At 39.4% G+C, this 17,525-nt stretch overlaps 2 protein-coding genes and 1 long non-coding RNA gene across 16 annotated transcripts in view; 2 read left to right on the top strand and 1 right to left on the bottom strand.

The window, feature by feature from the left end:
• The window catches only part of LOC125457935 (uncharacterized), a 2,808-nt gene extending 2,371 nt beyond the window's left edge, over nucleotides 1-437 (bottom strand). The window contains exon 1 of the long non-coding RNA XR_007248712.1: nucleotides 1-437. This exon is cut by the window's left edge and continues 433 nt beyond it. This is a non-coding gene — a long non-coding RNA (uncharacterized LOC125457935).
• Nucleotides 1-17,525, top strand: part of LOC125457933 (uncharacterized) — an 839,746-nt gene that overhangs the window by 677,523 nt on the left and 144,698 nt on the right. The window contains exon 4 of one of the 13 annotated variants that reach the window (XM_048542737.2): nucleotides 175-1,644. The exons of the other annotated variants lie outside the window; for them this stretch is intronic. Within the exon in view, the coding sequence (XP_048398694.1) occupies nucleotides 175-360 (186 nt within the window). The 3' untranslated portion in view covers nucleotides 361-1,644. Of the gene's footprint in view, nucleotides 1-174; nucleotides 1,645-17,525 lie in introns of those variants that run through there. 13 annotated transcript variants of the gene reach the window in all.
• Nucleotides 8,063-16,657, top strand: sox2 (SRY-box transcription factor 2). Of its 2 annotated transcripts, none has more exons than XM_048542732.2 (2): nucleotides 8,063-9,040; nucleotides 12,414-12,662. In XM_048542732.2, exons 1-2 carry the CDS (start codon nucleotides 8,353-8,355, stop codon nucleotides 12,506-12,508), a joined length of 783 nt encoding a protein of 260 aa, XP_048398689.1. In that variant the 5' UTR covers nucleotides 8,063-8,352; the 3' UTR covers nucleotides 12,509-12,662. The 2 variants fall into 2 exon arrangements, with proteins under 2 accessions (XP_048398689.1, XP_048398691.1); XM_048542734.2 differs by lacking the exon at nucleotides 12,414-12,662 and adding an exon at nucleotides 15,792-16,657 and having other exon boundaries at nucleotides 8,064-9,040.

The raw sequence follows: 17,525 nt of genomic DNA, 5'->3' as shown, positions 1-17,525 counted from the left end.
TTTTGAAATTTCTGCTCTGTTTTGGAGGAGAAAAAGCAATAGCGCAGCTCTTGTGCAAAGCTTTTTAATGGATGGCTCCTTTCTCGGTTCGCAACAAAATTACACTAAAATGGCGTGCAATGTGAATGACCAGGTTATTCTGAACCGATACCCTTTTTTTTTCTTTTAAAAAAGTGTTCTGTTGCTGTATACAAGTTCCGAGTTTTTGCCAGGACGGACGGTAGCTCAGTTGGATCATTAACCTTTAATTTGTTGATGATGCAGTACTGCGGAAGATTCGGCCGAGTACTTGCGTGTGAAAACTTCAAGACTGGTCCCCGGCGGGGGGAGATGACAGAACTGTTCAAATGTAGCATGTAATAGAGTGAAAAAAAAGACCGAGCGCTTTCAGCAGCGGAGGTGGTGACCTTGAGTGAATGCCAATAAGAAATCAGGGCTGTTTTCTATTTCTCACTTGGAGAGTCCCTGAACTTTTTTTTGCTTGTGAGTGTTGGGGGTGGGGGGAATCAGCTGACAGCACTGTAATGTACAATCGGACTCCTCTTAGTTCAGCGATGAGGAAACAGGTCGCCATAGAGCTGTGTTTTCCCCCTGAATTATTCGCTTGATTTGGGGGGAAGGGGATCTGCTGTGGATCCTCTCTCGGGCGACCCCTAACGTTCTCTCGAGTCATTGACATACGAATCCATGCATGGCTGTCATTTGGGAAAGGACAACTGATTCTGGAACCTGTCTGATTACAAGCCTGTTTACAATCTCCATTTTTTTTATAAAAAGGAAATCAAACAACGTATTGTTCCACTGTCGTGTAATTAGTCATGGCCCATGTACCTGGCTACCGCAAATGCCTTTTGAATGTAACGGCCCATGTTCACCGAATAGCTAATAATTACCAGCACGCCCTGTTAGCTCGTCTGTGATTAATGTGAAAAAGTTCTTCTCGGTATTTGTCATCCAACATTCAACCTGAACCCAGTAAACCAAGCTATTTCTATGCAAGTTTACTTCTACTCTGTGTTTCATTTATTCAGGAGTGAAGGAGTTAAATTGTTCAGAAACGTGCAATCTATTATACAATGTCGATTTTAATAATATAGTATAGCAAATCAGAGTGGTTGAGAAGGGGGAAGACTATTTTTAAAAAAATCTCGCCGGCATTAGTACTTGCTCCGTTATCAAGGTGCCAACTCCTATGAAATTGGTTGAGAAACTGGGCTGGATTTTTGACACTTCGGTTAATTATACTGAAATTTAACAGATCTTTTCAGTTATAAAAAAAATTAGCCACAGTAGGCGAAGGTTTTTTTTTAATTTTGCAGATAAAGGTTAATCTAGGGATGAATTGCAGAGCTGTGATTGACAACAGAAAAGGTGTTAAGGGGAGGTCGAGCTGTCTTATTTACGGCCCACTGCTTGCTATACAGGCTTTGTTAGAGGGAAAGCTAATTTACTGCTGATCAAAAGGAGCATATAGTTAAAAGACTAGTAATGACTGCTAATTTCATTCCAGCCTCACATCTTCAGCTAGAGTAATTAGATATGTACCGCTTAAATTTAGTTCCATGGATAACATTTAAAGAGATAAATAATTCAATTTTGTTGCTAAGGTATTTTGTATCATTTACTTAGATTTTAAATGTTTATGTGTTGCTCCTTGAAATTGGATGGACACCTCAGAGATGATTATTTATTAGATTTTTAAAACTAGAATGAAATCAGTTATTGGTTTTAAAAAGCTCCTCTACAACTTTTGTTTGTCGATACAGATGCACTTTTATTCCAGAATTGTAACGTTTACACGAGAAAATAGATTAAAGTTGCGTTGTCTCGATGGAGAAATTTCAAATAATCAGACGACGGATTAGCCAACGCCGTTTTGAAACTGTATGTGTGTTCGCTGTAATATTAAGCTGGGAGCATTTGCTGTTCCCTTTTACCAAGGGCTACTAAAGATTATGGGCAATCACAGTCCCTGGCGTCTTTAATCAGAGAACAAAAAACTATCCCAAAACCTTCATTTTAGCTCTCAGGGAGGTGGCTTTCGGTTGTGTAGAACTTTCCATGTCACCTGCTGCATCAAAGAACCCAGTTTGTAGGGGTTTCTAGTATAGAAGAAAACAGGAGCTTCATATTGTCGCTGCCCAGCACCAGCCTCAATTTGAGAGGATATTGTTTCGACACCACTTTGAAAGCACGGACTTCAATCGCTATAACTTTCACCACGGTTAACATACATGCATGCATACTCGGAACCCTCAAGAAACAGTGCAGTTCACGATGAATAAATCATTTTCCCCAAAACTATACGAATACCCAACGTTAGATATGGTGCAAATAAGTGTCCCCTCCGAGCTCATATTGCTGGATAAGGTTTAGTTTCCTGAAGGAAATGGTCGTTTTTTTTGTCTTTTTGTGGGTTCAATAAGTAGATAAGGTTTAAGCTGTCAAGGCCATAACAAAATGACAAAGCACAGAAGAGGACCATTCGACCCATCATGCATAGCCATTTCTTTGAAAGAACGTCGCCCTTATCAGTGTTTGGGTAACATGATGCACGGCAAGGATATATACTCAAACTGATTAAATTCTTTCGATTGCATCTAAATCTAACTCATCGATTAAAGATGTAGATAGACTGTATCAAAATATTTTTATATCTTCGATTTATAGTGCTTATTTGAAGTTTTGTTTATAATTGAAGGCGTTAACTATTTAAATACCTTGCAAAAACCGATGCAGTTTCAGATTGCGTAGTTTTCACTGATTTTGGCAATCTATATAAATAAAGCACTACGAAAATTCTTAATGATAATTCGTTTACTCTCGATTGAATCTCCTTCATATAATTTACAGGATGCAATTGCAACAAACAACTTTTTTTTGGACGAATTGCAGTGTATGGAATCGGACCGTAAACTTTGTTGATTCAATAAGCTAGTGGGTTGTATCAATCAAGTCGGACGCCAGACTCATGTATTCATTAAATTTGAATCATGTGCAATTAAATGCACTTCATTGCCAACTTGAAATGTGGAAAATCATACACTCACCTTTCAGGTGCCACACTGTGGGTTTGTTACATAAAATTACAAAGGTTTTCAAGCTTTAAATGACGAAAAAAGGTTCGAGGTCTGCGTGCATCATCTCCCTTTGTTATATGAAGGATAGTTTTGAAGAATTGTCTTGAAGTAGTAAATCGCTGAAAATGTATGTCTGTTGCATAGTTCAAATAGCTGAGGGTTTTTTTTGGTCGAAAGAAACGAAAACAATTAGAAACAGGTCTAAAACTTTTTTTAAAAAAAGTGCTCGAGGCATGATGGTCAGAAGAAGCAATTGTCAATTTCAGACATTGTACTGCCAAGGATGTAGATGCGTGCTTTTCACGTGAGTTTGAAGCCAGATTCAGGTTTGGAGTATTACCGAGTACAAAAGCCAAGAAAATGATTAACGGTTAAATAAATTGGACTGTCGCCCACTGTAATGTAGTTTATCAAAACTGAATGATTCCTATTTGACCCCTTGTCTCCTGATGCGGTTTGATTTCTAGTAGCAATAGTATACGATCAGCTCCGATATCGAACGCAGTGTTAAACAATCCATGGTTCAAGTTTAATTATAAATAAGACACTTCGGAGTGACACCGATACACCTTTACCATTTGGAAGCGCTGAAAATATTTGTACTATTTATTGAGATGTTGTTACCACTGGGTTTGTTTTTAACTTCGCGAGATGCTGTGTGTTTGACATCGGTTGTGTGATACAGGGTCAGCATGCAAGTTGACAAGTTTGATTCCCCTTTCATGCTGATCCTACCGAAATCAGTTTGTTGAAAGTAAAACTCACCCGCTTTGTTAATTCTACATGTCAGCGATTAGGTGCGCTCGAACTTGTTGCAACCTTCAACGAGCAGCTTACAAACTTTTTAACAGAAATGAAAGTTTTGAGTTCGGGAGGTGATCATCATTCAAATCATGACAACAATATCATAGGGAGATGGTGGCATTTGAATTCGTAGTTGACGAGGTCATGAGAATTTGCCGCGACAAAGGCCCCACCTTAGCGAATAATTGTAATTTGAAGATGAGCGACAAAATAACTAACATTTGATTCAAATTGGTGGTTAAGAACAAAATGGCGTAGTCGCTCAACGACCCAACTAAAACTCTTGGATTACGAATACTGCTAGTTTTCAGACTCACACTCTTTACTAAATTATGAATCGTCCAAATCGTCGTTTGCAGCGGCACCACTAAAATATGGTGTCAGATTACATCGTGTTTCAATTTGAGATTTTAGCACCTTCGCAATAATTAAATTTAAACTAAAGTAGCATACTTGAGTGGATGTGTTCTTCTTTCTGAGTACGTGTAGTGTTTTGGGAGACTGGTATTGGGAGTTATTCTGAAGAACGGAAAACACCAGAGTGGAGTTGCTGTAATTTCCTCCAGGTTTCAAGTACCCTTGAATGAAATTGTTTACCAGAGTTAGGTCTAAAAGAGTCTGTTGTCTCCCTGTTCTTTGAGAATTACAATGCCACTTGTAAGAACCGGAATCGTTAGCGCAATTATTTGTCCCGTAATGATCGAAGGGATTTCACAATCTCGCAGAAATCACTGGCCTATATTGCAAAGTAATAACTCATTTCACAAACGCGGTGTAAAAATATTTGAACTCTGATCATTGGACATATGGTTTGAGTTAAAGAAAACCCTTCGATTCCTTCTATTCGCAATGAGTGCTTATTTTTCTAGCGTGGAATTGTTGGCTGCATAGGAGTCCTGTAGAAGTGCTGTTCACTTTTGAACTTCTACCACGTCGTAATTTTATTGTTTAAAATATCTAAACCACGTTTTGGATGGTTTGTCCCTCAATTAAACACAAGTTAGAATAACTATCAATTTGAAGTGAAGTGTACTCGGTGTCAATGGTTTTTGTTTTCGGGCAGAAAATACAATTCATCAATGTTTTGGTTTAACTTAACCTCTAGTATTACTCGTTTGTTTTGTGAAATGTTGCATTACCTACATGGTACATTTGCCAGAAACTCAAATTAGTTGATTTAAGAAAATGTCGTGGTGGCGAATCAATAAAATAGCAGTAGACTGATGCTTGTATTATTTGACAAATAGGTACAAGGCATTTTTGCTGTTTCAATTGAATGTTTATTGGTTTGGAAACGGTTGGTTAAGGACCTTTAGATAATTTTTACTTAACAAAATTTAAATTTTTGGCGTTTTCCGTTGACATTTTGCAGAAATTGAGTTATCAAGGCGGCAATTATTTCACGGGGAGATAAAACGCTCAGAGCTTTAACTGTCAAATAGGCCTTTTCAAATTTTAATTACAAAATAAAATTAGTCTGCTCCCTCGGATGGGTTGTGAGTGGTTAAACAGTGCTTCCCAATACCGGTGGTCGTCAAACTCTGTGCTAATTAGCAATGATGAGAAATTCCAGTTAACAAGGACATTCTCCTACACTCTACTGGATCCCCGCTGTTCGCCTTCATTTCCATAAGAAGATTATAGTGGAGGGGACACACTCAAATGCAGATGCGAAACGTTTTTAACAAGCATCATAATAGTCAGATGCTTGGCTAGTTCTCACCCAATTACCGCAAAGTTAAATCTCCATTTGCATCGAAAGACAAAATAAGAAATAATTCTGTTGAATCTCACAATTTCTATTTTTAATTGTAAAAGTAGTTGAATGAAATGTCTTTCGTAATAAAAAAAGATACAGGCCTTAAGCGATTCGTATATATTTTGTATAAATTTCGGCTCTAATTGCAAAATGGCATTGCACATAACCCTTTTAGCTGTAGTATCTGTGTTCACTCAGATCCACTGGGAATATTTTTTATTTCAATTAGGTTGTTTGTATATCACTATGCATCAGTTATCTATTTATTACCATTATCAATCAAACACTTCACACCCACACCCTCATTTTTTGAACGTTAATTATACGTAAGGTCGTAAAATAATGTTATCAAGGAGCAAAGCATAAACAATAGCAGCAAGAAATTGATTTGGGCGCCCTTTCCATTGTTTGATTAATCATAATTCACTTACACCATAAATTAAATAATATGCACTTACTTTCATTCCTTCTAGTCGAACAGAACTCTAATTTATCTAGTCGATTTGAAATAAAGATGAAATCAATGTGAAAGTACAATTTGTTTTTTTTAAGTACTGTCGTTTTAGCAGTTAGCTAATTCACAGTAGGGATTCATCACAACTCCATAGCTTTGTATGATAAAATGGAATTTTTCTTGCTTAAAAGCGTTTTTCTAAATGGCAGTGCGTAAAAGTGGCATCTTTGAAAGGAGGCTGCCAGCAGACGGCGATATTAGCACGCGCCTCACTGTTGCTTGTAGCTCCGCGGTTTACTACAAGGGCAAGTAACTTGCAATGTAAACGAATAATTCATTACTGTTCTTATAACTTACAAACGTTTTATGGATGGCGAAAAAAAGACACTGACAAATACTTTTGCATTGGGTACTGTTGCCAGGAAATGTAACAGCTTAAACGTTAAAATAAATGTAGTCTCTGTGGCTATCGAATGAATTCTTATCACGTTACATACACTATTTTGCTCAACCTAAAGATCAGATCTCTACTTAAAGCTGACAAACTGAGCTAACAAACCTAATGAACGAAGAAAAGATTCACACAGGATCTGTTTGTTTTAAATAGAGAAAAGTCAGCTTCGCTTTTTTAAAAGAAACAACTTCTTTCGCGGCTGATTGGAAAAATAGTGATTTTTCAAGTACCATAAACACTGAAATACCATTAGACTTTTAAAATTTTTTTGTTCAAGGGCATTTTGAGTGAAAAGATCCAAACAACGGTATGGAAGTAAACTTATACCAGTCTTTGTTAGCTACAGTGTACTGACACAAAAAGAACAAAACTGCCTATTTTTAATGGACGTGCTAGTCTTTATATTAGCATTGATGTTTTCTCTATTCAAATTCCTACATTCAAAGAAGGCTCGATTAAATTACAACCCATGTGTTACAAAAATCAAGAAAACAAAGCATAAATGTAAAGTAAAAAATGTAGGATTGCGCCTTGTAAAGCACGTGTATTGGTTCGGAGTCTGTTTGTACTCTTAAAACCGTAATTTATAGTCATGTTCTAACTCAAGAAATGCGAAACTTCATCACAGGGTGAAAAGAAAGCTCGAGCAACAGGATTAGAGCGACTGTTCGCAACGAGTTACTTTATTCAGAATTGGAGTATCCAGCCATTGAGTCGTGACTCTGAAGGATTGCTTTAGTTGTTTGAAGAAAGCAAATTATTCAACTAAGCTTCCCACCTAAATTTTGCTGAAAATGCCCCGTTTCAGAATGTCAGTGTGCAAAAACACATGAGCAATGTTGGTCGTGAATTTGAATCGCCGTTGAGTTGGCTTTGTACGACTAATCTATAAACGAGAGGATCTTATTCTGCGGTGATTTCTCTCCCCCTCCCGGGCACCCCTCCTTGTGAATACGGCCCGATGCGGTTGCTAAGGGAACTTTTCAGGCTTTAATATAGGACGCGCCAGTTTGTTGGGTTGGTGTTGTGGTGCGTGTGGGGTGGGGGGAAGAAGGGGTGGTGCAGGCGGGGTTTGATTGACAGCCGGCTGAGCTGTCACTCAACCGCGCCGGCGGAGGGGGACAGACACCAGCTACGGCGCCATTTTCCGACCTCCCCGCGCAAGAGCAGCGCAGGTGATGGGGGAGGGGCTGGGGGAGAGGGCGCGCTGGTGAAGAGGTGCAGGCTGACGATTGGCCGAGGGTGCCTAACCCGTGTGATTCGTGACTCCCCCCCCCCCCCCGCCGCAAACCCCACTTGCCCTGCCGTTATGCACGGGCTGCTGATTGGCCGGGCTTGCCCATTCTCTGGGGGATTTGGGGGTGGGGTGGACGCGGCCCCTCCCCCTCGCCCGCTTGCTCTGCCCCTGAGAGGGACCACGGAAGCGGCAGGACACGCCCCATTATATGCAAATACAGCCGCGCGAGCTGTCTGTCTGGGGTGGAGGAGCCCTGTGATTGGCTACAGCATGGCCATTTATTGTGTGACAGCCCCCATCACATGGATGGTTGTCTATTAACTTGTTCAAAAAAGTATCAGGAGTTGTCAGGCTCTCCTCTCTCTCTTCACTGCAAAGTGCCCAGTTGTTGGTTTCTATAACTTGCAAAGAGTAACGAAAATATTAAGAAATTCCACGCTCGTTCCTTCACTTTTTGGTTTTGTTGACGGACCGAGACGAGAAAAGTTTTTTTAAACCAACGCCAACCCCCTCCCCCTCTAAAAAAAGACATTGAAAACAAAAGCTCTCAGAACATCAGGTTGAATGTACAACATGATGGAAACCGATCTCAAACCGCCCGCCCCACAACAAACTTCGGGGGGAACGGGCAACTCCAACTCGGCGGGAAACAACGCGAAAAACAGTCCCGACAGGGTCAAGAGACCAATGAACGCGTTTATGGTCTGGTCCAGGGGCCAGCGGCGGAAAATGGCCCAAGAAAACCCCAAAATGCACAATTCAGAGATCAGCAAGAGGCTCGGGGCGGAGTGGAAACTTTTATCCGAGGCCGAGAAGAGGCCGTTCATCGACGAGGCGAAGCGGCTGCGAGCCCTGCACATGAAGGAGCACCCGGATTATAAATACCGGCCCCGGAGGAAAACCAAGACCTTGATGAAAAAGGACAAGTACACTCTGCCAGGCGGCCTGCTGGCGCCCGGCGCCAATGCCATGAACGCCGGCGTCGGTGTCGGCGTCGGTGCTGGAGTCAACCAGAGGATGGACGGTTACGCGCACATGAACGGCTGGACGAACGGGGGCTACAGCATGATGCAGGAACAGCTCGGCTACTCCCAGCACCAGGGCCTGAACGCTCACAACGTGGCCCAGATGCAGCAGATGCACCGCTACGATATGAGCGCGCTGCAGTACAACTCAATGACCAGCGCTCAGACCTACATGAACGGCTCGCCCACCTACAGCATGTCCCCAGCCTACACGCAGCAAGGCACAGGTATGGCTCTGGGATCAATGGGTTCGGTGGTTAAGTCAGAGTCGAGCACAAGCCCCCCAGTCACTACTCACTCTCGGGGTCCACCGTGTCAGGGGGACTTACGGGACATGATTAGCATGTACCTGCCCGGAGCAGAGGTGCCCGAGCCCACCGCCCAGAGTAGACTGCATATGCCCCAACATTACCAGAGCGCACCTGTCCCAGGGACGGGTATAAACGGCACACTTCCTCTAACACATATGTAAAACTGTAAACAAACAAAAACTCAAAAATCGGACTTCTTTGGACTATTTTTGTACAGAATAATACATGCAGAAAGAACTTGTATAGAACCATGGGGAGGGGGTGGGGGAAACTTAATACTTCAAACGATTATAGTCCTATGATTCCTTGGTAGAAACTTTGCAAAAAGTTTGCAAGAGTCTTTACCGGTAATATTTTAGAGCTAGTCTCGGTTAAGGAAAAAAGTTTTATTATACATGCCACTTTTTTGTACAGTATTTATCAAGAAAAACGGCAATCAAAATGTCCACAGTTTGTAAACTGAGAAATTGCCAATTTTTATAACAGTTCGCAAGTGTAAGCCTCTGTGCATTTGCTATTGTTAACATTAATGCAGAGACGGATGGGAAAAGAGTGGCTGGAAAATGGGCATTTTAATTGTTTGGGAATTCAACGAATATGAAGCGATTGAGTCACCAATTTTACGAACTGTTGTGTGGAATTTTCACGAAAACGGGCGAAATTTTAGATTGTACTAAATTTTTTGTTCTTTTTTACTCATTGTTAAAAACAACAAAATAAGGCCTGCAGGTCAAATCCTTGTTAATTAATTTATAGTCATGTTGTTTTTCATACTTTCATCTTGTTCCGAAACTGAAAACATGAAGTTACTGTGTTTGAATTATTTTCTTATGGTTTGTAATATTTCTGTAAATTTATTGTGACGATATTTTAAGTTTTCTCATTTTCCGTAGTGTATTGTGCAACTCGGCTGTGTATTATTTGAATCAGTCTGCCGACCAGTCCATGTATATAATTAACTAATACAGCCTTATAACAGAGCATTTCGACCTTACGTTTTTTCCATTATGCAGAGTTTGAGATGAATAAATTTTGCAAATTTAGACACTTGAGTTCCAATTGAGTTGTGTAGTTATTTTGTTGCTCTCTGCTTTCGCAAACCTTCATTACGCATTCGCAGTTTGGCCATTAGAGAAACCTAAACAGGTGTCTGAATGTGAATGAGTTATAAAGACAGATCCCGACTTTAGACGTGTACAGAACAATTAAATTATTGCATATTATTTCTCAGCAACTAAAGTTAGCTGAATCCTTTATACTTTTCAATTGGTATGGTAAAGGCAGTGGATTTATACCCCTCCCCCAACACTGCCAATAAAAAAAATCAACTTTTGACCTGCTACGGACCTATTAACGCATGTTGATTCTGACGCAGGGCTCAGTTCATATTTAAGAAACTGGAAAGCAAAATAATGAATTCATGGAAAGGCCTGATCTTTGGCTTTGCTACTTGTTGAGCTCAAACAGCCAAGCAAAGTTGATTGAAGCATGTTATTAGTAAAATATATTGCACAGTAGCGTTCAGCTCAATGGTTATACACACTGTTTATTTAGTTTTGTTTGAAAATATAAATATTTATTGGGAATACATCAAGAGAGGTGTTTTTGAGAACTATTGCTTATATGCTTTTTTCAAAGAAAGCAATTTTTGTATCCAATCAAAAAAACACGGAGAAATGGAGAAAGACTAGAATTGTATAGAAGCGCGTGAACGGAGAACTCTTTTGAGGGCAGAATGCCGAGGGATGTTTTTGCTCAGCTCCTGTTTCTGTATTCCCAGTGGGGGTCGGCAGTTGACTCTGCACAGTAGCGCAGTTTGGAAAAAAAAACTCTGCGTTAGATATCAACTTTCGGCATCAGTCAAATTCTCCAGGCTTGCAGTAAAGAAAATAAATACTGACACATGCAAGAAGGTTCTGAACTCTTCCCCACCGTGATCCCTACGTAAATCCTGTATGGTTTGGAAAGGTTTGGAGAGAACGTGAATGTTCTCTCAGCTGCGTCAGAATGAGTTACAATGATGAGCGTGCAATGATGAGCGATTTAACTCTCCATTACTGTGGCCGCATTCTTACTGTTCCATTTGAGTGTATACAGGCTATGCATTATTGACAATAATCATACCTTTTAGTGGGTTCACAGTATATGCATTATAATAAATACAATGTTTAGGACCTGACATCATGTAATCCAACAAAATTAGTGCCCTTTATTGCAGCCTGACCCTGACAAATACAAATAAGAGTAGGAAACATGTTTCTGACCATTAAGGCCTGGTTTAGGTTTCTTGCTGGATCAATGATGTTGTTGGATTTCCACATTTGTGGTGAAGCTGAACATCGATATGTTCAACTATAACAGATTCCAGTCCAGAGCTGTCGATTCGAATGATTTACCATTTAAGATCCACTTCAAAAGTTGAGAGAGAGCGTTTTAATATTTTTCATGGTTAGAGAAAGAGGGCGCCGGCTATTTTGTTATGCTTTTAATCTGCCCCGTGTGTTTAATATAGTGAAATGTTAATTTTCAAAGGAACCCTGAATACTGGTAGAAAGGGACTAGCAAGTTTTACAACTACTTGAGAACTGGGAGGAGTTTAGTAACAGGTACACACAGACTATTGTCCCTTTTTAAAGACCCTGTTAAACAGAGGCCCTGATTTTTGCATGGCACCAAAGGAATTTGCAGAATTGCACAGCATGTGTGATACATACAGGGATTATTCATACGGTGATGGCTCGATTGGCCTCTCATGCACTTTAGAAAGAAGTGTTTTGAATATGTCTTAACGGTCCTGCCGTTCATTTGAAAATAGCTGTGTAACCATTGCGATATAAATTATACATGGTAAAACGTAAACCTTTTCTCCCGCCGACCCAAGTGGCACCTAACCGGATTAACTAAAGCGTTGTTTTCCATATTTATTATGGAATTCTAATCTCTAACCTGCCACTTTAATTGACGCGTAAATAAAGTAACATCGTTCACGCCGTGATGACCCAGTGTCACAGGTGTTAAAGTGCAAGATAAAACAATTGCTTAACTTTTTTTGAGGACCATTTGGCCTTTTCTAAATTAAACGTTCCTATAAGGCGCGTAACGATTCGCACCACTGGCCTGCTTAGAGGCGCTTCAACGGTAGAATGGGAAGGTCTGTACGGCCTGAATATTTCCATTTCATATAATATTCCACATTTCCCAGCCGAAATGAATCAATGTTACGTTAAACTGAACTGCGCTTTGAAGCAAGGGAGAGGGTAATTTTACATTTGTTGTGTTGTCCAAACAGATCAGCCTACCCCGAGCGAAGAGGGACTCTATCAACCGTGTCAAGCGCGTCTTTGCCGGACAGGGTCAGACAGCTTTGGTCAAATTAATTATTGATAAAAACCTACAGACGCAATCGTGGTCAGACTTTTCTAAAGAAAGCTTGATGTCCCACCCACATGATCTTTATCGCAATGTAATATGCTTATATGAATGCAAACATAGCATTAAATACAAAATAAAGTGCATCTCAAACGCCAAATGCATCAAATTTAAACGACTGCCTGCTGATAATTGTCTACCTTCTAATTTTATATTTTATCATAACTTTCCATTTATACTTGTAACAACTGTGTCTTTTTCATGGCCCTAAAGCACCATAAGCGAATATGTTTTGCTATAAATCCGCTGTACTTGTGTGGAGATTACCTGACAATAATATACATTGAATGAGAATAGATAAGCTAACGGAACATGAACTAATAATTACAATGCTGAATTAAATCAGCTAGGGGGTTCTCAATCGAGACCTTTGTATATTAGTCCATTGAGGGTTCCAGCTGACAGCGTTTTGACAGAAAATAGCCTCAAACCAGCAGAGTGCCTCGGAGGGACAAGCAATACCGCTGAAGTGGAAGTGTGATGGGATTCCCATTTCAAGCAGTTACAATAAAACGCCGCCTTTGTGCTAACAAGGTTTAACTTTGAACAACTCACCAACACTCAGATAAAGCCGAAGAGGCACAGTAAATAAAGACAATTCAGATCGTGGGAATCTGCTGTTCGACTAGAGATTTAAAACGTTTGGAAAAGATGCAACTCTCATCGTGTCAATAGGGGAGCGTGTTCAACATCCTGCCGATCCTATGGGTTTGCTTATGGTGCAACAGGTGCCATTGTTTAATACATGCAGATTTCTCCACTGGTTGTTGCCCAAACTGAGAGGTTTCGCTGAGAAACTGAACGAGCTTGATCTGTAGTCGGAAGAGTGGGATGCTTTATAAAAATAAGATAACGTTTCCCTTTTGAGGGAAAAGGGATTTTTTTTTACATTCGCGCCACTTCTTCAAGCAGTGCGTAATGCAGATTACGAACGTTACTGAAACACAGTATTTAGTCAGATGATGAAGGGAGGATAAAAGAAACTTTAAATCTACTATCATTGTCTTTCTTATCCCATGTCAAATTCATATCTTGCGTTAAGTTGATGGCATGACTAGAGATTTAATTAGTCGATTAAACAAATCTCCGGTATAAAATTAGTTAACGTTGATCTCTTCATTTAACACTTTAGAGAGCTTGGTAAACAAAAAAAAAGTCGTGGCTCCGATGTATTAACACCACAGACTGACTGGTCATAGCGATTCTCTTTCCAAAACTACATCTGGCAACTGGTGGGACCTATAGCTATATTATAACTGTTTCATGTAAACTATCACTACCAACCAAGTACATGCTTTGCAATTCCTCTATCAATCAAGCAGTGGTAGCTGCCGTGGGAGTGAAAAGAAATAAAAGAAGGATTTTTTTGTCACACTAATATTACATTTCACTTTATACAAGGGATGCAGTGCTATGTTAATATCATTTTCAGGAAGGTAAATTTGTATAAATACACAAATTTTAAAACTTCGAGCATCTGCGGTTGACACATTCATTTAAATATTGTTATTTTTTTTTCTTTTCGAGAGTCTTTGCGAACATTGCCGAGATTAAAAGAATCGGTGGGCCTATCAGGAGTTTGATTAAAATCTGCTCTGGCAACGGGAACAGGTTCACACCCTGACGTCATCGCCCTTTGCTAGTTGGCTCCCAGATTCCCACGGCTCCCAATCCAGAACATCCCTTTCCCTCCACCCACCCACCCCAGGATTTAACATAAGTTTCCTTTAACGAAATTTCATCGCGTTTAAAGATCCCTTTCTTGGCGCTTTGCATTCACACTGACCCCCCAAACCTTACATACAACATGATGTAAAACTTTCAATAGTTTAAAAGTTGAACCTACTCCCTGTTCAGTTAGATTAACCTAAACTTTGTTACTTTAAATGTGTCAGGTTCAATGCTTAACTATCTGCGTGAATTCCCACAAAGCAAAACATATTTCTGTTCTAGTTTGGAGAAAAAAAATGCGAAACTCAAGTTTGCCTTCGGCTGGTCTGAAGTGAGCTGTTTATCACCAGGCTCAGTGCAGCATAACCATCAAACCCCGAAGGAACAGTATCATCAATGATCTAAATTGTCCGCAAGGACGCAACTGACACAAATGAAACTCCATTCTGTAGCACTTTCTTTTTCATTTTTACGCCAGGCATTCACTTTTACCCCGTAAACTGTCAAAAAAAGTTGTAGCCTTAATAAACTGATAGAAAAATATAATAATACTTGCCGTCATTAACATATTTTAGGACGACATGTGAATTGACTTAAACTGCCTTTATAAATATTCGGACACATATGCACTTCAATTTGCTAATCTTTTAATTTCTTCGCTACGTTATGGCGAAACAAAATCGCAACATCAAATAATTTTCACTTGGCTTTTCTTTTATAAAATAGCACAAGGTCAACACCTCACAACTACAAATGAAAGTCACAAAAACAGCCTGAAACGACATTGCGGACTTTTGTACCTTGCGGCCGTAAACACAATGCTTGCTTGCATCAACCGAACGAAATGAAATCCACGCCGTCAGTTTTATATGTAAACATCAACTTGCGAATTACTGACTATTAACGTCTGTATGCACTTTCGCGCTTTTTAAATTTATATCTATGCTTAAAATTAAAGTACAGATCAAAGTGACTCAATATAGGGTCACCGCAGTTCTCGGGAATATCTGAATTCCAGAAACTACGTAACCGTTTGATAACAGCTAACAGATTAAGGAACTGATCAGCATTAATATAACTCGATTGCTTTATTCTTTTTACACATTAAGCGATAATTTTGATAATTAATGGAAAATGTGTGTATATTTTTAAAACATAATTGGTGCGATCCTGATAAGTCCAACGTGTAATTTATGCTTCTACATCTAAAAATACGTTAATTTTTCTTAGAAATGCAGCGGAGGTGAGCAGTACTTTCACCCCTTAGACATCCGCGTGCAAATCACTGGCTTCTGATTTAAGTCATACATTACAATGCCATCGAACAAAGCAAGCCCGCTGCAATTCTGAACGGCGGTTGCTGCAGTTTATTTAAAATGAAAGAAGAAAAGCACCACTTATTCAGCACAAAGTAAAGGGACGAAAATACTTACAAAATAAAACTTTTTTGAATGAGACTGTGTAAATTGTTGCGACCTAGTGAACATTTGTGTTCAATTCGGGCTGTTAAATGTCTGTTTGGCGTTTGTGAAATGTTATTTCTTAAGATTTCTTTTTCAAATTACAGAACTTGGAAATAGCTGGCAGATAGATGGAAAGTAATTAAGGTATTAAAACAAGCAATGCATTCCTCCAGAGGACCTTATCAACCAGGAACAGACTCAGCATCCCCTCAATATGCTAATATAGGAAGAATGACGTCACAGCTCCAACTTGCCGCCACCCATTTGCGGAAACAAGGTGTGAAGTTCTGGAAAGAAAATTATATTTCCCATTCTCATTGTAATCATTTAACTCTCATCTATAGTTTTAAAAATGCCAATCCCCTACTGTTAAGTGGCTTCCCACCTCTCCCTCCACCCCATTATATGATAGGCTAGAATGTTATAGTTTATTTTGACGCAAATAATTTAATAACTGCAAAAAAGGGAGTAGAATCCGGAATTTAAAATGCAATGAACCTTTACAACTAAATATTACTGAGGCCAGGGATCAGAATTTGGATTTACACCTTATTGTGCAGGAAAATATGTATCGTTTGATATTGTTTCATGTGTCTCAGCGATTCCTATCAGGTTCGGAGTGAATGACTGTCATTCATCAGCTTTCCCAATACTAAAAACTTTTTTAGCTTGCTAAGTTTTATTTCAGGAGACGTAGATCTGTGCAACAAAAAATGTCTCTTGCTTCAGTAACGTTTGCTTGTGTTTTGAAAGTATGACAACCCGAATCGATACGAAGGATTTTTTTTGACTGGTAACAATGCCATTTCCTTGCCCGATGGGCCACCATCAGTTAAACTTTAAGTTTAATTCTGGCGTTCACCATGTATCTAAACAGCTCCTAACATGTTCTGAATCAGATAGCATAAATCAAAACCTTTTGTTTAATCTGAAATAAAAGGCCATTCGTGTGATGGCATTCAACACATAATCGGAAGCTTTCTTTTGATTGTCCAATTACTCTGAAACATTTCTGACCAGTTGTTAGTTTACTATTTCAGAAGAATCGCAGTTCGTTCCTTCAGCTTTCGTTCTCTTAGCTTAGCTGATTCAGTGCAGTAATTTGCACATATAGTATTTATATACCGTATATATATATATATATATATGTCCACATTTTAAAGTTCGGGTTTACAATTTAGGGAGGGACCAGTACGCTCGTGTTCGCCAGAAGTCACCAAATACATTCATTACATTGAGGCGCCGCAAAAACGAGCTACCACAATGTTGTTGGTCAGTGTAAAATCATCACCGATGGATTGATATAGTTATGTAACCAGGACATTGAATATAATATTGATTTGCCTACGTTGATCATCTAATACAAGAAAGTTGAAAGTGCGTTCCTCTATTTTAGTTGGTTGGTATTAGCAGTTGAGGCATCAAGACCCCATTAGAATTTGCAATAACTGCTGAAATATCGAAAATTAGTATTCGCAAATATTTTTATAACATTTACAACTTGCAGTAAAGTAAACATATTAGAAGTTTTCTGTTGCAGTCTTTTCAACCATGGAAGGCGAGAACAATAAGCTGGATCATAATGAGACTTCTTATCCTCATCCTATTTCAGAACATTTTAAGTAAGATCTTTGTTCAACATTCTGTTATTTGCGCGTTTAAACAAACGACATTAAACGATCCCTGCAAAAGATTTAATTCCAACCCACATTATGCAGCCGGGAAGAGGTCGGTTTACTTGAGGCGCTATTATTCAATAGATTATGTATGCATACGGTGTCCAATACAATATGTGACAACGATGTGCAAACTGCAGCTACTGAGCTATTCGGACTCTA

Source organism: Stegostoma tigrinum, chromosome 14 (assembly GCF_030684315.1).
Source record: "Stegostoma tigrinum isolate sSteTig4 chromosome 14, sSteTig4.hap1, whole genome shotgun sequence".
Classification (NCBI taxonomy): domain Eukaryota; kingdom Metazoa; phylum Chordata; class Chondrichthyes; order Orectolobiformes; family Stegostomatidae; genus Stegostoma; species Stegostoma tigrinum.
The sequence above is the reverse complement of the archived record's forward strand: the minus strand, read 5'-3'. Positions and strand labels throughout refer to the sequence as shown.